The sequence below is a fragment of the Crinia signifera genome, chromosome 4 (assembly GCF_055691185.1).
Source record: "Crinia signifera chromosome 4, ASM5569118v1, whole genome shotgun sequence".
Lineage (NCBI taxonomy): Eukaryota > Metazoa > Chordata > Amphibia > Anura > Myobatrachidae > Crinia > Crinia signifera.
The window spans coordinates 119,245,857-119,270,262 of record NC_139220.1 but is presented as its reverse complement, the minus strand read 5'-3'; the positions used below and the strand labels follow the sequence as shown (position 1 = coordinate 119,270,262).

The 24,406-nt window shown below is 43.4% G+C and overlaps 1 protein-coding gene across 1 annotated transcript in view; it reads right to left on the bottom strand.

Moving 5' to 3' along the window:
• The window catches only part of PTPRQ (protein tyrosine phosphatase receptor type Q), a 300,600-nt gene that overhangs the window by 31,507 nt on the left and 244,687 nt on the right, over nt 1–24,406 (bottom strand). Inside the window, exons 51-52 of the mRNA XM_083182313.1 lie at nt 8,607–8,829; nt 6,950–7,023 (exon numbers count right to left, since the gene is read on the bottom strand). Of these exons, the coding sequence (XP_083038439.1) occupies nt 6,950–7,023; nt 8,607–8,829 (297 nt within the window). The remainder of the gene's footprint in view (nt 1–6,949; nt 7,024–8,606; nt 8,830–24,406) is intronic.

Sequence of the window (24,406 nt, the reverse complement as noted above, 5' to 3'; positions counted from 1 at the left end):
TTCTGTCTCCAGCAGATAATAAAATTTCCATGTGACAGGGAATTTCCTCACGACAACTCAGTTGCAAAATTTCCGGTAGTAAATACAGTTAAACCGCTATAGGAAACTATCTTCACCAATTGACTTAATTAAGATGCATCAGTAGTCCATTGTACTAAAATTAACATTTAAATTACCATTAGAATTCTTTGGCCCAAACTGAGTCTAGAAAAACTGGGCCAAATGGGAACTTTTTATGTTGTGCTCTGTTTGAGTATTGTGAAAAAGCTTACAGTAGTAGTATTAGTGATTAGGTGTTAGGGAGGTGTGAAGTAGTCAGCAATTGTGGCAAGTCTATTAGCAGCTCACTACAAGGCAATTTCCTATTTATCCAGACACCTGGGGGGAGCAAAATCTATGTGGGAATCAGACTAGTGGAGATAATTTATGAGAGTATGACGTTTTTATCCAAATTAATGCTCACAGGGATCATTAAACAGCCTCAATATACTTTGTCACATGTTTATGTTCTTAATCTCCATTGTAAGATTGATACAGTATGATCATTTTGTTCCAATATTGCATCTTAACAAGAAAAAATAAAAAAATCTAATTAAAACGAACACTCGGGAGTAAATTTACTAACACAGGAGTTCTATTGAAGATGGGATGTTGCCCATAGCAACCAATCAGATTCTACCTCATTAGTTAGCACCTTCTTAAGATAAAAGATAGAACCTGATTGGTTGCTATGGGCAACATTCCATCTTAGTAAATTTACCCCTGAAATGCCTGTGAGCAGGGCATGTGGAAGACATTCTAAATGTGCATACAAATGGTGCCCTATGTACTTTCAATTTTGACTATATAGGCAACACAGGAAGAAAAGTAAGTGCATATTTTGCCGTGTGTATACAGTTTGCAATGCCAGTGCGCGGTCCCTTGAGGTCGGTATCACTAGTAAAAATAGAATGTGCTGGCAGGTCAATTTTAACTATACTGTATACAATCTAGTGTTCTAGTATAGTCAAAATTGTCCATAGTCAAAGACCGGCCCAGAAATATAGGCCCTTATTCAGATCTGATTGCAGTACAAATTTGTTCTCAAAATAGACAAAACCATGTGGGTACTTGTGTAATATTTGGGCGCCCGATGCGATTGATTGTATGCCTTAACTTAAGGCATACAATCAGATGCGATGGATGCGATGCACGCGATTTTCCATAGGATTCAATGTTAAAATGGTCATGTTCATTTCCCCACTATCCAAAATGGTCCTGTTCATTTCCCCACTATCCAAGTGGGCATAGAGTTGACTTTATATAGTGTGGCGAGCGCAGCGAGCCACCAAGCCCGAAGCGTGGCGAGCGCAGCGATTCCGCGAGGGGACGCGGATTACTTAAAATGTATTCCATGTCCCCTCGCCATGCTTCAGGCTCGGTGGCTCGCTGCGCTCGCCACGCTATATAAGATCAACTCTGTGCCCACTTGGATAGTGGGGAAATGAACAGGACCATTTTAACATTGAATCCTATAGAAAATCGCATCGATCGCATCGCATGCGATTTGGTCGCGATGCGATCGACGCGATTTTTCCGACCCGATCAAAAATCGGGCGCCCAGTTATTACACAAGTACCACCATGTGCACTGCCGGTGGGGTAGATGTAACATGTGCAGAGAGAGTTACATTTGGGTGGGGTGTGTTGAAATCTAAATTGCAGTGTAAAAATAATGCAGCCAGTATTTACTCTGCACAGAAACAAAATAACTCACACAAATGTAACTCTCTCTGCACATGTTACACCTGCATAGGGTGGCCAATCCCGGGATTGTCGGAATGCCGGGATTTGGCCCCCAAAAGGCTGGGATTTCAATCCCGGGATTGGAGTTTCCAATCCCGGGATTTCGCATGCATAGTCTAATGCCGGGCAGCGTCTGAGATGCTGCCCGGCTTCTCCCAGGCAGAGCAGCACTGCGCAGCATGACCTCTCAGCGTGACGAGATCAGAGGTCAAGCTGCTCAGGCAGGTCATGGCCGGCCGTATGAAGAAGCCTCACCGCTCGCCCTCCCGACTAGCCAGCGCGCCAGCCAGCGCACTAGCCAGCCACCCAGCCAGCGCACCAGCCAGCGCACCAGCCAGCCGCTGCCGCAGCATGACCTGGCTCCTGAAGCTGACTGCCCATACACTCACGCACCCGGCAACCCAGCTGCACCTGCATGTAAGTAAATGCGGGGCAGCCAGGGTGTTTTTCTATTAGGAAAGCCAATCCCGGGATCGAGCATTTTTCAATACCGAATCCCGGGATTGAAAAAATGCCCCGGGATTGGCTTCCCTACACCTGCAGCACCTACAGTGCACATGGTTTTGCTCATTTTGAGAACAAACTTGTACTGTGATCAGATCTGAATAAGGGCCCTAGTCCAAAAAGCAATGGAAATATAGTCAAAATCAGTGGTTCTGGTGCTCCATGGAGATCAAGGGAAATAGCATAGTCAAAATCGTCCATAATCAAAATCGCACCATGTGTATGCACCATCAGACACGAACTATAAGCAAACAAAGGACCTTCGATAAGTGTCCTTTCATGATTAAGTTACATTCAGAAAAGGCAGTCTGAAACTAACTTTCAGTTTGTTGTGGAATTCTCATTTAATATGGCAGAAAATGTTCTACAGCGTTATTGCCCTCAATTTAATCAGATAAAGGCTAGACTATTTATTTATTTAGTTCCAAATTATCTTCACTCTCACTCCTGTAGCAAAGTCCTCCGGGTGCCCTCCTGCTGGTTTCTTGCCAAATAGTAATACAGGGGTGGGGCGGCACTCACGGAAATAATACCAGGACACAGGGATCTGCGCTTAACGTTTCAATTCTCCAAATAGAATTTGCTTCTGATGAAAATTCTATTTGGAAAATTTAAACGTTAAGCGCAGATTCTGTGTCCTGGTATTATTTCCGTGAGTGCCGCCCCACCCCTGTATTACTATCTATCTATCTATCTATCTATCTATCTATCTATCTATCTATCTATCTATCTATCTATCTATCTATATATCTTTATATCTATATATATAGATATACAGATGTAGATAATATATATATATATATATATATATATATATATATATATAGATACATACAGTATATATACACATGCACAAACACACCTTTTCAGGATTTTTATTTATGTCCTAGGAATTTAGTAGTCTTGCTTGCTGAAGGATGAGGGAAGTAACTCAGACAAGGTTTATCCTATTAAGTAGTTAGACCGTATGAAAGCACATAATGAATACAACATTGGTGCTCAATCCTTTACTGGCAATGATTTTCAAAAACTTGTTACGATACCACTAAAATGTCTTTGATGTATTTTAAAGCCACTGTAAAATGTACTTGTGCGGCACAAAAGAGGGCTCTGGAAGATGTATTTTGCACCCCGCTATCTCTCAGATAGCACCAATAAATAGATTTAATTTGTAGATATTTTATTGTGGATGCAATTGCCTACATCATTGGAAAGAAATATAAAGTACATACAGTAGATGCAACAGCTTTAATGGGTACATACTAGGAAATAATACACGTCAGTACGTTATCCTGACTTGTCATGGAACATGGCCTTGTGTCTGCAGTATGATATACCGTGGGGGGTATTCAATCTAGGATCATGGCTGTTGATCCCTGCCGACAGCCGTGATCCTGGCCAGTTTGCGGTCAGCCCGACAGCTGAACGCCAGACAGGATTCAATGTCCCGCCTGCCGATCGACGCAAAGGGGGTGTGGCTGTGAAAACGGCTGTGGATTGTCGATCTGCGTCCGGGATCGCGACAATCCATTATTGGCAGAATGGGCCCGACAGCTTCTAAAGTCAGGCCCGTGATCCTGCTTAAATGCTGTCGCTAAAGACAGCATTGAATAGGGAGCCGCCGCTATTTCCCCCGTTGGAAATAGCGGCGGCACTTTGAATACCTCCCTGTATCCAGTGGCGTAACTATAATTACATCGCCCCCGCCAGAATTATCAGCACCCCCCCCAGTAAAATAAAGCCACCCCCCTGGTAAAATAAAGCCCGCCCTCCCCCCACCCTGCCTTGCCCCACTGGCGCTGCTTGCCGCTGCCGGGTGTGTGGCTGGGACCCGCAGCGCAGATCTACTTGTCTGCGGTCCCTGCTGGCTCCAATATTTGAGGATGCTAGCATTCTCAAAAGTGTCTGCTGTAAGGGGGCGGATATTTTGTGTAAGCTTTTTTTGCCATTATCAGGAGCCAGCCAGAAGGAGAGCCGGGAAAGCAGACAACTTGAAGTAGATCTGCGGGTCCCGGCCACACACCCAGCGGCAGCAACAGCAAGCACCGCCAGCAGGGTAAGGCAGGGCTAGGGAAGCGAATAAATAGTCCCACAGACCCCTGGCGCCCACACATGCTCAGAGCCTCCCCGTGACCGCGGGGTCTGCAGGGCTATTGTTACGCCACTGCCTGTATCCTTGTTGTGTTTGTTACACACATAACTGGCCTTTTATAAAAAGGCTATCAATTAATTATTTCTAGAATAATGTATTCTGATTTTTAACAACCCATGCTGTGTATGCTATGCAGGGGCAAGAGGAGCAGACCAATGTGCAGTGTCCCCTTTTTTCTAGCTGAAAGAGCAGTAGATGCTGAGCACTAATACCCCTTTTACATCACAAACCCGGGTCGGACCCGGGATAAAGATCAGGGGACAGCCCCCTTTCAGGCACTTTTAGATTAAACTCAGTTCACCCATTACACAGAGGCCGACCCGGGTTGAACCCTTCTTATAACCAGGGTCGAATTGCCAGGTTGCTTTATGTGGTGCGTTCACACCGCACCTTGATCTGGGTCTGTGACATAACTACCTGGCAAAAACCAGGGTCAAGGATGTGATGTGAAAGGGGTATAAGCGATTTTCCTACTTTACATTCAACAAAACTTGGGGGATGGGATTTGTGTGGTGTTGCTGCTGACAATGCAGTACTCTGAAGAGACTAGTATTTGCACTGATAATAGATAAGCCATTGATGCTATGTATTTATTGAGTGCTACAGTACTGCTTGTACTTGGTAAAAAGATAGCAGGGATGTGTAAAGGGCCCTACATACGCAGAGATGTGTGCCAGAGATACATAACGGGAGATTCAGCACAAGAGATTTCACTAATTGGCTCATTTCAGACAATGAGCCACATACAGAGAGATTTGTGTCAGAGATTCAAATTGGGAGATTCAGCACGGGAGATCTCAAATCTGTCACGACTGGACATTGTGCAGCTGGCTACTCTGGATGTGCCTGCCCAGACTGCGCTATATATATATATATATATATATATATATATATATATATATATATATATATATATATATATATATAATATATATATATATATATATATATACACACGCAGTATATATATATATACACATACATAGTGTATATATATATATATATATATATACACACATATATATATATATACACATATATATATATATATATATATATATATATATATACATATATATATATATATATATACACACAGTATATATATATATGCATACACAGTTTAATAGTTTTAGTCCCCCATATAAAAAGTTTAATCGTTGGTGGTATAGTGTGGCATCCCCCTCTCCCCTCAACCGTTGGTGGCACAGTGTAAAAAAAAAAAAAAAGAATATACTTACCAACTCCGTTGTCTTCCAGCGTCGCGTCCTCTCACTGCAGCTTCCATCTGACTGCAGAGGGCGGGCGCGGCACCCGGCAGGTCCAGGAAGCGTCTCTGCTGGGCTCCGGCGGCGAGGCTTCCAGGCGGCGGGGCTTCCAGGCGGCGGCGGCGGCGGGGCTTCCAGGCGGCGGCGGGGCTTCCAGGCGGCGGCGGCGGCGGGGCTTCCAGGCGGCGGGGCTTCCAGGTCGGTGGCAGCGGGGCTTGACAGTCACAGTCACCGGCATGACAGTCGCTCAGATGGCCCTGCTCATCCCCGCGCCACACATGCGGGAGATGAGCAGGAGCTTCTGAGCGACTGTTATGAATTGACTGACCGGGCCATTCTGAATCTTGTGCAGATTCAGAACGGCGGGGGCGCGCATGTAAATCGCTGTGTGGGCTATATACACAGCGATTTACATGCATTTTCAGGCATTTTCTGAGCGATTTAGTAAAATCGCTCAGAAAGTGCCTGAAAATTGTGCTGTGTGTGGGGGCCATTACCTGCGCAGTATTTACCCTTTAGTATAGAACTTTTGAGCAATGTCATGCCTTCAGCATAAGTTTCCTTTGTGTTCAATTGTTTCTGTGTTTTGCATAATCATCTCCTTCCTGTGGTCAGCACAGATCTATACCAGGTAGTTTGTCCCCCTTAGCTTTCTGTAACTAGCTAGCTAGCAATGCATTCAAAGCATACAAAGATGATGCTAGTGGCCATATAAAGTCTTCACATTATTCAGGCAGACACAGCTCACATGGTCCAGCATTCGATGGTGAGTTTATCACTCAAAACTGTGTCACCATAAACCCATTTAGGCAGTTATGTATACTAGCAATACCAGTTACACTCTAGCATATATCTTTTATATGTAATGCCATGTCCGTATGCACAATGTTATGTGTATTGCATATGTTTACCTTGCATTTTCCTATGTGCAAATTGATATTGCATGTTTATGTTTGTTCACAGTTTTACCAATTCACTTCAACTATAGGCAACGCACTTCACTGGTATATGCCACTTCACATCAATACAACAATTTCATGTCTATGCAACGTTCTGCTTATTACACTATATAATCAATCATCGCATATATACGTGATCCCTTTACTGAATAATAAATACCGTTCTTCAGACATCGTATCAAGATCGATTATTGAAAAGTAAAGGAGGGTTATGCTGTAAGTTTCGAATTTGCCAAGCGGCTTAGTGAGAGACTGAACAAGCAATGTGAATATATTTCTTACCTAATGTTTTTACAACCTCTGAATATTCTGAATCAGTAAATTGTCCTTTAATATTCGTGGCTCGAAATTTAAATCTGGGAAAAAAAATCAACATATAAACATAAATAAATACTTTGCAGTGAATGTTTCTGTGGTAGCGCAAATACATGGGCACATGCCAATGTGTGTACAACCCTGATTAAAAGCATTAGACCCACATTGTCTTCGCATCAGGTGGAAATGTTATTATAAAAATAATGATTTTTCAAATAAATTAAATAGGAATATAAAAAAGGGGAACAACCCAGATAATACATATACATATCTACATAGCGTAAAGACAGGAGGCTAAAGTGATGGGGGGGCAGTAGGCTTGGATAACACAGAGCAGAAGGCTGGAAATAAAGTAGGCTGGAGTGATAGGGGGCAAGAAACTGGAGTGACAGGAGGTTTGACAGGGGGCTGGGAAGTCTGGAGGGAAATGGTACAGGAGGCTCGAAATATGGGCCAGAAGGCTGTGGTGGAAATGGGATAGGGAGGTAACAAAGGAGACAAGAGTCTGGTTGAACCTGTTGTATCCTAATGACATTGGCTATATTCCTACATAAACAGGCACCTAAGCTGACACACATAGACATGCTATAAGTACAGTATATACATATAGCTCTTCTCATGAAAGTGACAGGGGCCCCACATTTTTTCCTGCACTGCTGTCACTATCAGCCAATTAGGTGCCACTACCATGGGAACAGCATGCGGGTTGGCTGAGAATCTGTCAGAATATTTGGTTTCTTTTTTATACTTGATGAGGAATCCCGGGCCTGGACGGACTGGAGGGTGGTGGGGTGTAATGTTTTAGCTGGAAGACCCTGTGAAGTGTGTCCCCCTGCTCTGTCATTATCCACTTGTTAGTTTTTGAGCCCAGTGCTGGTTATTTAAATACTGGGGAATCATAAGCAATTCTCTTAACCAGGGATGACTCAAAAATCCTGCAGCTAGTTATAAAGTTTTGGGGGGAACCCCACCCTTTTTTTATACTTTATACCATTCATTTACACAATTAGACACAGAAGTACAGCCCAGATCACACTTATCTGGACATGCTTCTGCAGAACTCGCTGCTGAAGAGCAAATATACTAAATTTGGGCACAACACAAATTCAATTGTACATGACTCAAAATGATTGCATAGCCCATCAGAAAACATGATGCTATCAAACACAACTCTTAGTAAATTTGAGCTATCTTGAAAAATTTTCACGACTCCCAGTGACGCCCAGTGAACTTGGATCAAAAACAATTGTTACTAAATTTAGCCCCCTACAGAAAGGTTACACAAGGCTGGTCACCTGGAAAAATAAATATTATGTATGAACAAAAGAGCCAAATAACACGATTATTTATGGATACAATTTTTGTATAAAATATGTGAGAGCAATAGAAAAACAAAAAGGGTTCTTGCATGGTTATACATTTACCTCCAAAATTCAACACATGCAAGCCATCCACAGAAAACATTATTCATTAGCACTTTTTAAAATAAACAGCTGTGAAAGTATCCATGCTTATAGTCTTAGGTTGACTATAGCCATGTTACATAGGTCATCAATGAATAAATTAGATTTATTTAAAAATAATAATAATATTTCTCTTTGTCAGAAAAATCCGATAAACCTACAAGTACTGTTTTCTTGGCTTCAGAGGTCCGTTGCAGAATTTGTCTTTATTGTCCTGTAGCGCACAGGTATTGTCAGCGCCAATGACGTACACCTCCTGCTTGCTGAAAAAGCGGTTTGTTCCATCTGGACATGATGGATTTGGAAAGCCTTCATTTGTAAAATATGGTCTTGGTTTTTGGAAAAAGGCTTCGTGCCACTTGGTGATATTCCCATCGTGTTGAGCTGTAATGCATAACACAGGAGTGTCAGATGAATTCATTAAATAAATAACTTAATGCACCAAGAGAATATCGTAATAATTTACAGAACTATGTTCCTAACACTTAGAGAGATTTGACACGTGCTAAAATATTTTGGTCTTCTCCCTACAGTGAGATGCCTCTTTGGTGGTCCCTGTGTTATTTTACAGGGCTTCCTTATTCTTAATGAAAACACTGCAGTAATATATTACTTTGTAAAATAGCAATAACTAAGTGAATATCGGTCATTCATTTTTCAAGCAAAAAATATCTTTTAGATGAATTTTATTACTATTAATGCATTTATTTGTGTTTGTATTTTATATTTTCGACAATAATTTTAAGGAATTCCAGAATTAGACACACTTTTTATACTGATTTTTGTTTCTAGCAGTTCAGTTTAATTTAATTTCACTTGGATATAATGTAGTTCAGCTCTGAAATTTTTTTAATTTTTTAAAGTACTAGTTTTATATCATTATAGCTAATCATTATTTATTTTTCTTTTACAATTTTTTTTTATTGCAGCAATGTACAGTAACAAAGTTAAAATTATTATCCAAATAAGGCAATGGTCAAATGCCCAGATACATTGGGGTACATTTGCGAAGATGGGCATTCTATTGAAGATGGGATGTTGCCCATAGCAACCAATCAGGTTCTTCTTTATTTCACACATTCTAGAAGATAAGAGATGGAATCTTATTAGTTGCTATGAGCAACATCTCATCTTCAAAAGAAGAAAGAGGTGATCAAATCCTAAATGTATAAGGAACTATGCAATGAACACCAATGTCCCCTCACATTTAAATAATTTAGGACGTTAAATAGCCAAGCACGTTCCAGAGATTAGCACCCAAAGAGGGACTAAGGACCCATATGTTTGCTTGTGTACAGTAAGCGCTGGCGTGATGTTGACTGGCAAGGTATTCCATTGGAACCTGTGCCTCACGCTTTTCAGCACAATGTGCATGCATCTTAGCCTACATATGCAACTTAGATAATTTACAGCAGTTTCTCAGACAACTTAGGCAGGGACCCCCTGCTTGGGATGGAACAGTGGCATTTCACATATGGAGTTCAACGGCCATACAGTCTAAGGTCAACAGCCAATCAGGAACCTGTGCTGTGGCGAGTTCTGATTGGCTCTTGACAAATTGTGAGTTTGAAATGCCACCGGCTCTGTTTCTGTATGGCTGCCACCCTGGGGCTGGCTGGCTACTTTTAGCCTGGGGGGAAGTCCAGAGCACTGGCCCATAAGTAATAATGCATTGTTAAATGGAGGTTTTTCATTTACAAAATATGTACAGGTTGAGTATCCCGTATCCGAGTATCAGTTATCCAAATTATTCCGAAAACCATACATTCCAGAAAGTGAAAAAAAAATATTTTTTTTGCTAAAAACTCACTGGGGACATTTGTAACAGCATTACTGGTGACATGATATGTAACTGGCACTATATATGTGCAAGACAATGATTGCTTGGCATTCAAATTCAGTGCTGAGATAGTACACAAACTTTGTTTCATGTTTTGAAACCTTGTTTTTTGAACAAATAAAATATATTTGTGTGTATTTTATGTGGTAATAAAATATATTTGTGTGTATTTTATGTGTTTATACAGCATACATGCAAGATACTTCAAAATACATAATTGAAATATTAAATATTCCGAAATACGTAATAATCCGTTATCCAAAATTCTCCTGGTCCCGAGCATTTTGGATACGGGATACTCAACCTGTATTAATAAAAATCTTGGGGGAGGGGGGAATATTTATGAATTGGTAATGTAGCCTGTACTGTAGGTACTAAAAAGGAGGTGGTTCTTGATGTCAATGGCCCCTAGCAGAAGGATGGTCATGTCATTAATAAGTTATGCTGCAGCTGCGGCCCCTCTGCAAGGCTTGTGGTGCATGCTGTGTGTGCACAGCTCTCACTCCCTGAGCGGGGCACAACAGCCACACACAAGAAAGGTTCTCTGACTATTATATGGCCGCCTATGCGTGGCAGCACGGCTGCATCAGTTTGCTCTGTAGCTAATTTAGGACCTGCAGATCTTCCGTAGCCCTGCAGGACACCGACAGTCACAGTCTCGGAATGCAGCAGAGGTCCAGGCAATACACTGGACCACCGGGACCCATTTTAGTGTTTAAGGCAGCCCGCAGAGCCGGCCCTAACCAAACTGATGCCCTTGGCAAGAGTTTGGCTGGTTCCCCCTATCACAGGCTTTATTCTAGTTCACTCTTTCTGACAAAATCCTTCTTAGATGGACAAAACCATGTGCACTGCAGGTGGGGCAGATGTTACTTGTGCACCCCCCCCCTCAATTGCTCCGTATTCACATTACCCCACATAGTATTGCTCCTTATTCACTTTACACTGCACCACATTAGCCCCAATGGGGAAAAAACACATTGGCCCCCACAGGGATTAAAAAATGATGCACATAAGGTTAACATGAAAAGAAACACATTGGCAGCAATAGAAAAAAATGACACTACCACTTCTTCACAGAAAAAAATAAAGGGACAATGAGGGCAATAAGGAGCGGAGACTGGGACCACAAGGTGGGGTAACATCTGCCAGGCAGTGTGGTGAGAAACATGGGGTGAGAGTCACAGAAAAACAGGGATAATGAAAAGGGGTGGCAGCTACAAGTTGTGCAGGGAGACACATTAGGGCAGTGGTTCTGAACCTCGGATCCCAACAGTGCACGTTCTCCATGTCTCCTCACTGACTCACAGGTGACATAATTAGCTCCACCTGTGATCTTTAAAATGTGTCAGTGAATAATGAGTGAACCTGTGCACCTGCCAGGTGACCTGGAAAATGTGCACTGTTGGGGGTCCTTGAGGACTGTGCTTAGAGCCACTGCATTGGGGGGACAGGGACACTCAAAGGACAGGGACTAAGAGGAGGGGCAACCTCTACAAGCCAGGACTTGGAAGACACATGGGGCTGAGACACTAAAAGGACAGGGGCTATGAGGAGGGGTGGCAGCTACAGGGTGACACATGAGGGTGTAAGAGACACTGGGGATAGATAACTGCAAGGACAGCTGCCTATTACTATCAGTGGAGTTAATGAGTGGATGCACTGCTACAGCGCAGACTGAGTGCGCGGGGGATTGGTAAAAGCAAAATGCGGGACTGAGGAGTCCAAGGGCAGGGCTGAGAGCTGAGGAGGAGAGCTGCAGCTGGAATGCCAGAGCCTTTCACCCCTCCATTGCGGTTTTTGCAGCGTATTGCACATATTATAGGAAGGAGCGCCCCCCCTCCCCCCCCGGCGGCAGCTACTGGGCTCAAAGACCCATGGGAGAAGGGACTACTGCTCATGTGCAGCAGCCCTGCTCAGCCTCCAGCGGCCATCGTTAAAGCTTCTCGCTGCCCTCACTGATGCTACAGGCAGCTTCTGCTGCAGGCTTCCAGCTGAGCTATGTGATCCGAGCTGATTCCGATTGCTGTAGCCAGCCTAAGCTGTGCCTCCGTCGGCTCGTGGCACTATTGGATAAAGCGGGCCAACGGCAACATGGCACCCTTCCCCCCGGCCCAGACCGCCCCTGCTGCCGCCATGCTCCAGCTAAAGGCACTGATCAATACTGATGTGCCACCTATGCCCCCTATCTGATCGGGCCCAGGGTGCCAGGCCCCACAGTACTATCCTGAAGGTAGGAATGTGCACTATTAAAATGTTAACTATATAACGTCCTTGAAATCAACTCATTTTAATTAAATTAATGTGTTTCTATGTGTGCACAATATATCTTAAATGTGTACTATAAACATACATTATGCAGTAAGCAATATATATATATATATATATATATATATATATATATATATATATATATATATATATATAGTGAGAATTCCACTTTAGTCATCAATAATAAAAGAAAATAAAATATAACAAGGGATTAAATACTATCCGTGGACAGCACATTAGCCAAGAATGTCAGAGATGTTTGTTTTTCAAATTCACAATATTTTGGGTAGAAATCACTTGGGAGTCAGGTTCTCAGTTACAGTTTGTCTTAAAGCCGTGACTTGTATGTCCCAATGGCGGTGAAGAGGTTAAGTTTAAGTTTATAGAGCTTAGCAGCTTTATGACAGTGTATGTTATTTACTAAGACAATCTGGCAATTTGTTTGTTTTGGGGGCTAATATATAATATTTTAAAAGTTGTGTACATATATTTATATATATGTACACAACTTTTAAAATATTATATATTAGCCCCCAAAACAAATAAATTGGCTGATTGTCATATATATATATATATATATATATATATATATATATATATATATATATATATATATATATACACACACACACACACATAGGTACATATATGTTAATTTCCTCATCAAATTTGCCTCTGATCCTTGGTAAACCTTTTTTACACTAAAAAAGCCATAAACATCAAACCTAGATTAAAAAATATTAATTTACTAATTATTAAAACTGCAATTTCACATAGCAGTAGAATATAATTTATACAATATACAGTTTTACCGTTTTCCAAAAGATACTCAACATCTGACTAAACACTTTTCACCCTTCTATTAAGGATACGACTCTCCAGGTGTGTCGTGAGTATATATAAAACCACATTTTTTGTGAGATTTATCTAGTTTATTACTGTGTATTTATTATATGAATGTGTTGTTTATTTAATGGGTACTATCACTTATAAATATTTATTGCTTGGGATACGTATGTGTTTTCGTTTCTATAGAGAAATGCTGCACTGTAATGGTTAAGGTACACAGTTGATATAGTAAGTAAGGTTGATTAAAGACGCTCGTCCAACAAGTGTCATGTGCTCAGTGTGTTGACACCATCAAGAGGTGGGTGTGCAATCCCAAGGAAGATCAGCACTGGGACTTGTAAGATCCACATTGGGTATTGATTCGGCCCAGATCCATAAAATTCCGTTTGGATTTGGATTTCTGGAGAGCAGAACATCTCTAATGTAAATGTATACATATATACAGTATATATCCTTATTCCATATGCCGTGCTGATTGTCATGTGCCATTATGCTGTAACTCTGGCAAGCTGATTTGTTTTAACCTCAATGTATGTGAGCATTTATTTCCAGTAAATAATACCTGTACTTATTGCTCATTGGTGCGTTTCTTTCTCTCCATTTTTTCCACAAGTATACATTTTTCCACAAGTATACATATATATGTATATATATATATATATATATAAGAAAGGCAAGGGGTACCCAACACCGCGCCCTATTGGCCCAAAGCTGCACCTCTGAAGGATCCCTGTTAGCTGAGACCCGGAACGGACAGAAATGCAAAGAAGATCAGGGTGCGCTAAGGTAAATTACACACCTTTCTCATTAAAACACAAATATTTAATAAAAAGCCTCTGATAAGGCTTAGAACAAATCAGACAGAGTTACATAGCCATTTCATAGAATAATTTTACAATCCACAGTATGGAACAGGCCCAACGCGTTTCGTCACCCACGTGACTTCATCAGGGGCATTTTGGATGTGTCACAACTGAAGGGCTGGATGAAGTCGTGTGGTGTGTAGCAACTGGAGACGGACCAGAGGATGAAGGATTAAATCGTGCAGGTTTAATAATAGAATTCATAAATGGGAACAATACACACTTGAATACTTTCTTAAAGTGGCAGTTAGTGATAAACAATACTTGAGCCAGCAAGGCACTTTAGAAGAAGAAAGTTCATTTGAATAATGACAGTTCAAATAGCATAGGACGGCAGGCTGGGGTCTCGAAGAATAAGAGGATCCGGAAAGAGAATGTACTTGATGGTAAATGAAGGATCCTTGAAGACTGGAAGAAGATGAATGATGAATGAAGATTGAAGAATTGCTTGGAAGCAGGAGACTTGAAGGGCTAGGCCAGGAAGCTCAGGGATACAGGCAGAGACCAGACTGTGGAGAGAACTGGCAGCGATGGGGTTAAGCAGTAACCTAGACCAACACAGAGCACGAGCAAGGCACCAAGGTCAGGAGAGGTGAGTCAGAGAGCCGGAGTCAGCTGGGAGCTGTGAACGCCTCTGGAGACTCTTTGCACTGACGCTGAACAGCCCTAGGCAGATCCCCTATATCCCAAGAGGGCGGCTGCCATTGGCTGTCAGGTCAGTATGGGAGGAAACCTCAGACCTGGGCCAATCTGCTATTTTGCCCTTAACCAAGATGGCGGCACCGGCCTCCCGGCACCATTACAGCACACACTGCTACACCTGTCGGCGTCCCACGCTGCCTGCTGCCCACTAGACTGTCGCTGCCCGTTGCCGCTGACCCGGAGACCACTACACGCTAGCCGACGGCGGGCGCGGACGGGTGAGTAATATGCCCGCCGCGCACCACCGCGGCTGAGTGTGACAGTACCCCCCCTTTTCTGGGTGACCCCAGGACACCTACGCACCTTATGTGGGTTCCTTTGAAAGAATTGCCTCACCAGACGGGGAGCATGGAGATCTGCCGCATCAACCCAGGAGTTCTCCTCAGGACCGAATCCAAGCCACTCCACCAGATACTGCAGATGGGCATTGCGACAACGTGAGTCGATGATGCGTCTCACTTCGAACTCAGTCTCTCTTTCAGAACCAATCTTGGGCGGTTTGGGCACCTTCTTTTGATATAAGTTCAATCTCAAGGGCTTTAGAAGAGACACATGAAAAGAATTTGAGATCTTCAGGGAAGAAGGAAGCTGATTACATCTTGACGAATGGTGGGCCACCAATATGAACGTAACAGGAACATTAGGGTCTTCTGTGCACCAGTATGTCCTGCAAAACGGGAAGCGTGTGCCCAGGACAGCACTCTTTTGCGAAGATTGAGGGGAACAAAGGTTTTGCCCGGAGGAGGTGAAGGTTGGACCGTAACTTGAGCAAAAACCAGAGGGTCGAGGATTGGTCGAGGAGGAGTCTCTAGGTCGGCCGGAGTCTCGAAGGAGCGTGAAAGGGCATCGGCCTTGGCATTCATCGACCCGGGTCTGAATCTGATCTGGAAATCGAATCGTTCGAAGAACATGGCCCAGCGGGCTTGACGAGCAGTAAGACATTGGGCATGTTTGAGAAATGAGAGATTCTTATGGTCAGGGTATACCGTGATCTTATGTCGTGCTCCCTCCAGGAGGTACCGCCACTCCTCCAACGCTAACTTGACAGCTAGTAACTCTTGCTCCCCAATGGGGTAATTTTTCTCCGCTGGAAGAAACTTCTTAGAGTAGAAAGCACAGGGGTGAAGTTCCTGGTCCTCCCCTTTCTGTGACAAGATTGCCCCGACTCCCTCTGAGGATGCGTCCACCTCGATAATGAAGGGTTTGTCGAGGTTCGGCTGAAGAAGAATTGGAGCAGAGACGAATGCATTCTTTAGTTGTTGGAAAGCTAACGAGGCTTCGGGTGGCCACTGACTTGGATCTACTCCCTTGCGTGTTAGAGCTGTAAGGGGTGCAGCAAGGGTGGAGAAGTCCCGGATGAAGCGACGATAATAATTTGAGAAACCCAGGAACCTCTGGATACCTTTGAGCGTGGTAGGCGCTGTCCAGTCTTGGATGGCTCTTACTTTCTCTGGGTCCATCTCTATCCCAGTGCTGGTGAGGATGTGGCCAAGAAATGGAATGGAAGTGACCTCGAAGACGCATTTGTCTAGCTTGCAGAACAATTGATTTTGGCGTAGACGGCGCAGGACTTCAGATACAGTTTGACGATGGAGATGAAGGTTAGGAGAGAATATGAGGATATCATCGAGATACACCACGACGGAATGATACAGTAAGTCCCGAAATATGTCGTTTACAAACTGTTGGAAGACGGCCGGGGCATTGCAAAGGCCAAATGGCATCACCAGGTATTCGTAGTGGCCATCCCGGGTGTTGAAAGCCGTCTTCCACTCGTCACCGGAACGGATTCGGATCAAGTTGTACGCCCCTCTCAGATCCAGTTTGGTAAAAATAGACGCCCCTCTGATCTTATCGAAGAGTTCGGTGATGAGGGGTAATGGGTAGCGGTTCTTGATTGTGATATCGTTGAGACCCCTATAGTCGATACATGGCCGGAGAGTCCCATCTTTTTTTTTAACGAAGAAAAACCCCGCTCCGGCTGGCGAGGTGGATGGACGAATGAAGCCTTTATTCAAGTTTTCACGAATGTAGTCAGACATAGCCTTGGTCTCGGGTAGAGATAAGGGGTAGATACGACCCCGTGGTGGAAATTTCCCGGGTACCAACTCTATCGGACAGTCCCAAGGACGATGAGGGGGCAGAGAATCGGCACCTCCCTTGCTGAAGACATCAGAAAAAGAATGGTATGGTGGGGGTATAGACAAGGGTGACGCTGGTGAAGACGGAAGACTGGAACCTCCCTCTTCTTGAGGATTCATTTGATTGAGTGGAATGATATGAGTCATGCAAGTGGTTAAACAGTTCGTACCCCAGGCCTTGATCTCCATGCTGGTCCAATCAATATGAGGATTGTGTTTAGCGAGCCATGGTAGACCCAGGACCACCTGGTGTGATGACTGAGGAAGAACTAAGAACTCTAGAGTCTCTTGATGTAGAGCACCCACTAGCACTGTCACTGGATTGGTTTGAAGGGTGATTTGCCCACTACAGATACGACTCCCATCCACTGCAGTGAGAACCAGGGGATGGGTCAAGGGTTGTACTGCCAGGGAGTGTTGAAAGACGAAAGATGAAGAAAGAAAGTTTCCTGCCGCTCCGGAATCCAATAGGGCCTGGACTTTATTTTCCCCTTGAGGGCACACAATGGTAATTGGAATGGTGGAAACAGTTGAGGAGGGAGATGAAAGCAAAACTCCTAACCGGGCCTCCCTCGGGGAGGTTAGGAGCGGCCGTTTCCCGGACGCAATGGACAGGAGGACAGCAAATGGGCAGAAGACCCGCAGTACATGCAGAGATTCTCCCGTCGTCTACGGGACTTTTCTTCCAGTGAGAGCCGAGAACGATTGATCTGCATAGGTTCATCAGGTGGTGTAGTTGTGGAAGGACTTGGTCTAGGAACGGGAACAGCATTTGGAGTGAAGCGAGGGCGAAGGCGATCAGAGCGATTTCTCTCTAGTTGGCGTTCCTGCATCCGTAGATCTACTTTGTTGCACAGAGAGATGAGCTCGACCAAGGTAGCCGGGAAGTCACGAGTAGCTAATTCATCCTTGATACGACCTGCCAGCCCATTCCAGAAGGCGGAGAGGAGAGCCTCTTCGTTCCATTTTAATTCTGAGGCCAGGGTCTGGAACTGCACAACATACTGTCCCACCGATCGGCTACCCTGGCGAATCCTCAGGATTTCAGTAGCGGCAGAGGACACTCTGCCAGGGTCATCGAAGATGCGACGAAAAGAGGTAATAAAAGCTTCATAGTCATTGAGCAGGGGGTCAGAGCGTTCCCAGAGAGGGGACACCCAGTCCAGAGCTGACCCTGCCAGGAGAGACACAATATAGGCCACCTTTGCCTTGGAGGTTGGGAAGTGAGATGACTGCAAGGTGAAGTGGACATCACATTGGTTCAGGAACCCACGGCATGCCTTTGGCGAACCATCATACTTGCTGGGAGTAGGGAGTTGCATGTGATGAGGAACTACGGATCCTGGTGTGGAAACAGGAACTGGAATCTCTGGTGCTGGAGCCACCGACACTGAGGGAGCCGCCTGGGGCGGGGACAAGGCCTGAAGAAATTGAGCCACTTGGCGTTGGGTAGTTTCCACTTGTTCAAGACGAGCCACGATACCTTGAAAGACGTCCGTCATGGAAGCCTGTACTTCACCCGACTCCATCTGGTCAGTGCAAACTGTCACAACTGAAGGGCTGAATGAAGTCGTGTGGTGTGTAGCAACTGGAGACGGACCAGAGGATGAAGGATTAAATCGTGCAGGTTTAATAATAGAATTCATAAATGGGAACAATACACACTTGAATACTTTCTTAAAGTGGCAGTTAGTGATAAACAATACTTGAGCCAGCAAGGCACTTTAGAAGAAGAAAGTTCATTTGAATAATGACAGTTCAAATAGCATAGGACGGCAGGCTGGGGTCTCGAAGAATAAGAGGATCCGGAAAGAGAATGTACTTGATGGTAAATGAAGGATCCTTGAAGACTGGAAGAAGATGAATGATGAATGAAGATTGAAGAATTGCTTGGAAGCAGGAGACTTGAAGGGCTAGGCCAGGAAGCTCAGGGATACAGGCAGAGACCAGACTGTGGAGAGAACTGGCAGCGATGGGGTTAAGCAGTAACCTAGACCAACACAGAGCACGAGCAAGGCACCAAGGTCAGGAGAGGTGAGTCAGAGAGCCGGAGTCAGCTGGGAGCTGTGAACGCCTCTGGAGACTCTTTGCACTGACGCTGAACAGCCCTAGGCAGATCCCCTATATCCCAAGAGGGCGGCTGCCATTGGCTGTCAGGTCAGTATGGGAGGAAACCTCAGACCTGGGCCAATCTGCTATTTTGCCCTTAACCAAGATGGCGGCACCGGCCTCCCGGCACCATTACAGCACACACTGCTACACCTGTCGGCGTCCCACGCTGCCTGCTGCCCACTAGACTGTCGCTGCCCGTTGCCGCTGACCCGGAGACCACTACACGCTAGCCGACGGCGGGCGCGGACGGGTGAGTAATATGCCCGCCGCGCACCACCGCGGCTGAGTGTGACAGGATGTTGATTGAAATAAGGTGCGATAGCACTTCTAGGGGTGTTTCCAATTGGTCAAACCATAGATATTGTATTCAAGCAAGAACCATACAGATATATATCTTCTCGGAGTGTCTCTAAATGACCAAATAAATAGCTGTGTATTCCAGCTAGCATTGCACAGGTGTAAATATGTCGCCAAACATCGGAATAAAAATTGCAATAGCCCAGGCGTATGTCACCAAGTATCCAGTTTCGCACACCTTTTATATCGGTGTTAACATCAAGGACCAATGAGCAGCTTCAAAAAAATCTCCACTTTGGCACAGCAATTCTAATGGAGAACGTATATATATATATATATATATATATATATATATATATATATATATCTGGCATCACAAATTGTGTAATGGTTAGCCTAACTAACTAGGTTTTTTGGACCTAAAATTCAACATTGTAGCAGGTAACATAGTCACTAGTTTATATTCTAAACCCACGGACAGAAATATCCTGCTCCGTTACAATAGATTTCATCCAATGGCATCCACTAGGAAGCTTCCGTTTTCGCAATTCCTACGGGTATGCAGGGCACACAACAAACAAAAAAAAAAGAAACTTGGGTGGGGTGCACGCTAGACCCCCTTGAACTAGTATGCCTTAATGCAATTTATATGCAGGGCAAATAGTACCAACATGACCCAGGCACAGTTGGACAAAATGACAACCAAGTTCACTGAGATTAAGCATCGGGGACCAGCTGGGAGCTCCGTTGTAAAGGGATGCGTGCACGTCTCGTGTCAGCGTGTCCCCTTCCGGCGGCTGGCGGGGGCTGGTGGTTGGTGATCCGACCGCCAGACCCCGCTGAATGGAATGTGCTCCATCTATAAACCCATGGAAAGAGTATCAAGGATTATGTAGCAAAAACGAATATTTGTGAGAAGAAACCAAAGGTCACTTATTTTTTAACACACCACCTGCAATTATTTGGCCGTAGGAGACATGATCTCACATCCCCACTCTGGAAAAAAAAATACACTATTAATTGGGCTTTGTCTTGTACTTCAAATTCGTAGTGTATGTCATTATTTGCCCTTGTGGCTTATACTATGTCGGCAAGACTGAATGTTCCTGTAAAACTAGAATGACACAACATCGCCAGGCCATACGCACAACATTGAAAACCGGCTCAGGTGATCAGCCAGTGGCCTGGCATTTTGCCAAACATAAACATGGCATGGCCACCTTGAAACACAAAATTATAGGTCATGTCCCAATATCCTTAAAGGGAGGTAATAGTTAAAAAATTTGAATCCAGATGGATATTTCGATTAGATACATTAAGACCTAAGGAGTTAAATGAGACATGTCTCATTCATTCATTTAAATAATTGAGGCATCTTTCATATAAACATTTTGGCGAGTTATTGGAAAGGCATAAAAATAAGAATAATTTTTATATAAATTTGTGTCATAATTACAATTGACATGGAATACATTTCCATGCTATAGGATTTATATATCTTATGTTTCCAGCCAAAAAATGATTTATTCTTTATTTAGCTGTACAGACAGGGGCGTAACGAGATCTTTGTAGGCCCCATAGCAAAAGTTTTTAAGGGCCCCCTATTTAGGAACTGATGGTGTTAATTTTGTGCATAAAACATTACTTAAACAGTAAAGATGGGCCCCCTTCAGCTCTGGGCCCCACAGCAGCTGCACCCCTTGCACCTATGGTAGTTATGCCTTTGCATACAGAACTTGGTTCTAGTCATCATAACAATATCTACTAGATTTATTATATAGCATCTTCTGTATACATACATAGGAAGATGTGTTAAATATGGGTTTGTTATAGTGTATTTTATTTTTATATTTACTGATGCATCATTTTTCCCATATTTGTACTAGATATTTGTTGCTTGTTTTGATGTATCCACGCACTATTTACCTATTCTTCTTTACAGGTTCCTCATGCACTATTTAGCACTGTTTACTAGAAGTTTTAATACATGTATTTTGTTTGGTAGTGTTGCTATGTCACGTCTGCCGGATGCAGACGTCTGGGACGGGATTGAAAGCTGTGGGGCTGCGGGTGGTGTGGTCATGGCAAGACACACGGGGTAAGACACTATTTAGGTCATTACTGCTTGTATCACTGTATCCTGATGAAGGGGAAACTCTCCCCTGAAACATTGATGTTTTTCAATACACGAGTGATTTATGCTTAAACAAGCCTCAGGGTCAATGTTCCCTCTAATGTTACGAAGGCTGTGTGCGGCAAAAGATTTTGGCTGTGCAACTTTGGAAGGAAATTAAAATTTTTGTGCGTCACTGATATATAACTGGAAAATGACTTCAGCATTTGTGTTAACTTTACTTCAAAATGATATTAAACATTCAAAACACAGCACACAATGTAATTAATGGGTGAAACACACATTAATTGAGTCCACAACTGCAAAAATGGACCACTGCTGCTTTGTGCGCTCTGTTGTAATGTCTGTGCGCAATCTCGTCGAGTTGTGTGCGCGCGCACACGCGCACAGCTTAGAGGGAACACTGCTCAGGGTGCTGCCTCGTTATTGGTTGTATACAGATAGATAGATATATAGATAGACAGATATATAGACAGATAGATAAAACCATAGCAATGGAATTGCTGTAGCAGGACTTGATAAGTATGGCAAAAACAGAAATTTTGGCTTTCCTCTCATTGATAAATAGATCACAAAGGAACAGGTGTATCAAGCTTCAAAAACTGATAAAATGGAGAGTGATAAAAAGCCAGCCAATCGGCTCCTGTTGGTTTACAGGCTGGGGTTGAAAAATGACAGGTGGGAGCTGATTGGCTGTTATTTTTTTAAAGTTATTTGTCCTGTAATTTGTTGCTCAATGTGCATTGTGATCTGCTCATCATTGGGTCTATGGTCCACATGTTATTTCAACTAAAATCTAATGGCATTTAGCTGGTAGCCGGCCTAATAAGTTGACTAGAATTTGTCAGTAAATTACACTGTGCTATGCTGGCCTTTTATCTGTAGAAATTATTTTGGATACATCAAAAACTAGGCAGTTAGACTGTATAATCTTGTGATCATTGCACATTGGGCATTTCAGTAAAATGAAAAGATATCTACCCAGTAATCTGCACAGTCACAGCTGAGCAATGGGCGTGTTCCGCAGCTGTTTATGCAGCCTCTATAGATTGGTAATAAATGGTGCTGAAGAGAGCTGTGATCATCTTCCTGCACACAGTCTACATCCTGGGTCCCCACTACATAATATTCAACAAATAAGTGCCACTGGACTAAAGCTCAAGGTAGATTTTGCTTCATTTTGTTCTCTTTCTAGGTCAGTAGCTCAGTATTATTTTAGTACAATAATGACACAGCAGGGTGTCAGCTATCACAAGGTCAGCGGGGTCTTAAAACAGACAGATTACTTTGGTTGGAAAATTAAAAGATAATTGTCAAACTGGATAGAAATCAATCCTAAATTAACAGTTGGAGGGTTTCAGTCACCCCAGCACAGGAGAGGTCACTGTGCCTATACGCTCAGTGTTATCTGTATAATTGATTAATATCATCTTAAAGATAAAAAGTGGCAGTAATATGCAGGGTGAGAGTGACATGGGAAAGATCACCATCAGGGCCCTCACTGCCTAGTTGTTGGGTGTATTATATATCGCCATCATTTTTGGTTGTTTTACGTGGCTAAGGAAGCACATATGCCTGAGACAGTTACTGATGCTCTGAGCTCCAACTCTCAGGTTGTCATGAAACTCAAAGAACAAGGAGCAACCATCTTGATCTCAGTTGGAAATATAGTTGCAGAAGACAGGGGTCGCTGTAGTGCAGCGGTTTATGAGGTACTTTGTGTGCCTTCGGTTATCTTCTTTTCCAACCTAGTCATCATTTTTGCATTGTTAGGATGCTTTATATGGACTTCCATTTTCAATATTGACCTAATTACTTGTTGATCCCTGTTAAGTAGACACCAGCACACAGTGACTGGAAAGGGGTGGGCACTAGGATGGGGACTACGATAGGGACTACGATGGGGACTACGTTGAAAGTGAATAGTGCATTACATAGAGAAAAAACTGAATTATCATATACAAAAAAAGTGTTCAAATGTGTTCAAAAATAAACAATTTATAGCCGTTGAGGCATTCTTTTTCAATCCAGCCCCCACACATATCTGCATCACCAGATTGGGGGAGAAGTGGCATAATGTGTATGAGGGGATCTGTGTTGAAAAATATGAACGTGGGGGGGGGGGGGGGTCCTCAGATAAACAACAGGCCCCCACACATATCTGTATCACTGTGGCATAAGGGAAACTGTGTGGTAAAGTATGAACAGGGGTGCAGATAAACAACAGTGGTCCACATGTGCACTCCCCATCATGGGGGCACTGTGGCATAATGGGAACTGGGGTATCTGTATCACAAAATATGAACAAGGGGCACTACATGGTGTTCTACACATTCTAAAAACATATTGCACACATTGTGGGGGTTTGGTTGTAAAGTTTGCCTATTTTGCCTATGGAATGTAGCCAATGATGCCACATAGCAGAATTGGTCATTTCTGTGCCAGCTCTATTTATAGACAATAAATTCGGTAAAATATATATTTTAAAATAAGGTGCCAAATGAATTTCAACAGAACTTTGCTACTCTGTGCCGTAGGTCTGTTTCTCCACAAAACTCATTTAACATCTTATTTTGTAGCAGTTTCACTTATCTATAATTGTGCTTAGAGTAGGCAGTATAGGCAAGATGTATGAAATATTCAGCAGCCCAGGTTTACTGTATGAGCAGATCCACAAAAATTAGGTGTCAGGTCATGGTCCAGCCAGGTGCAAACTTAACCTGGTAAAACCCGTCACATGCCAACTCTAATC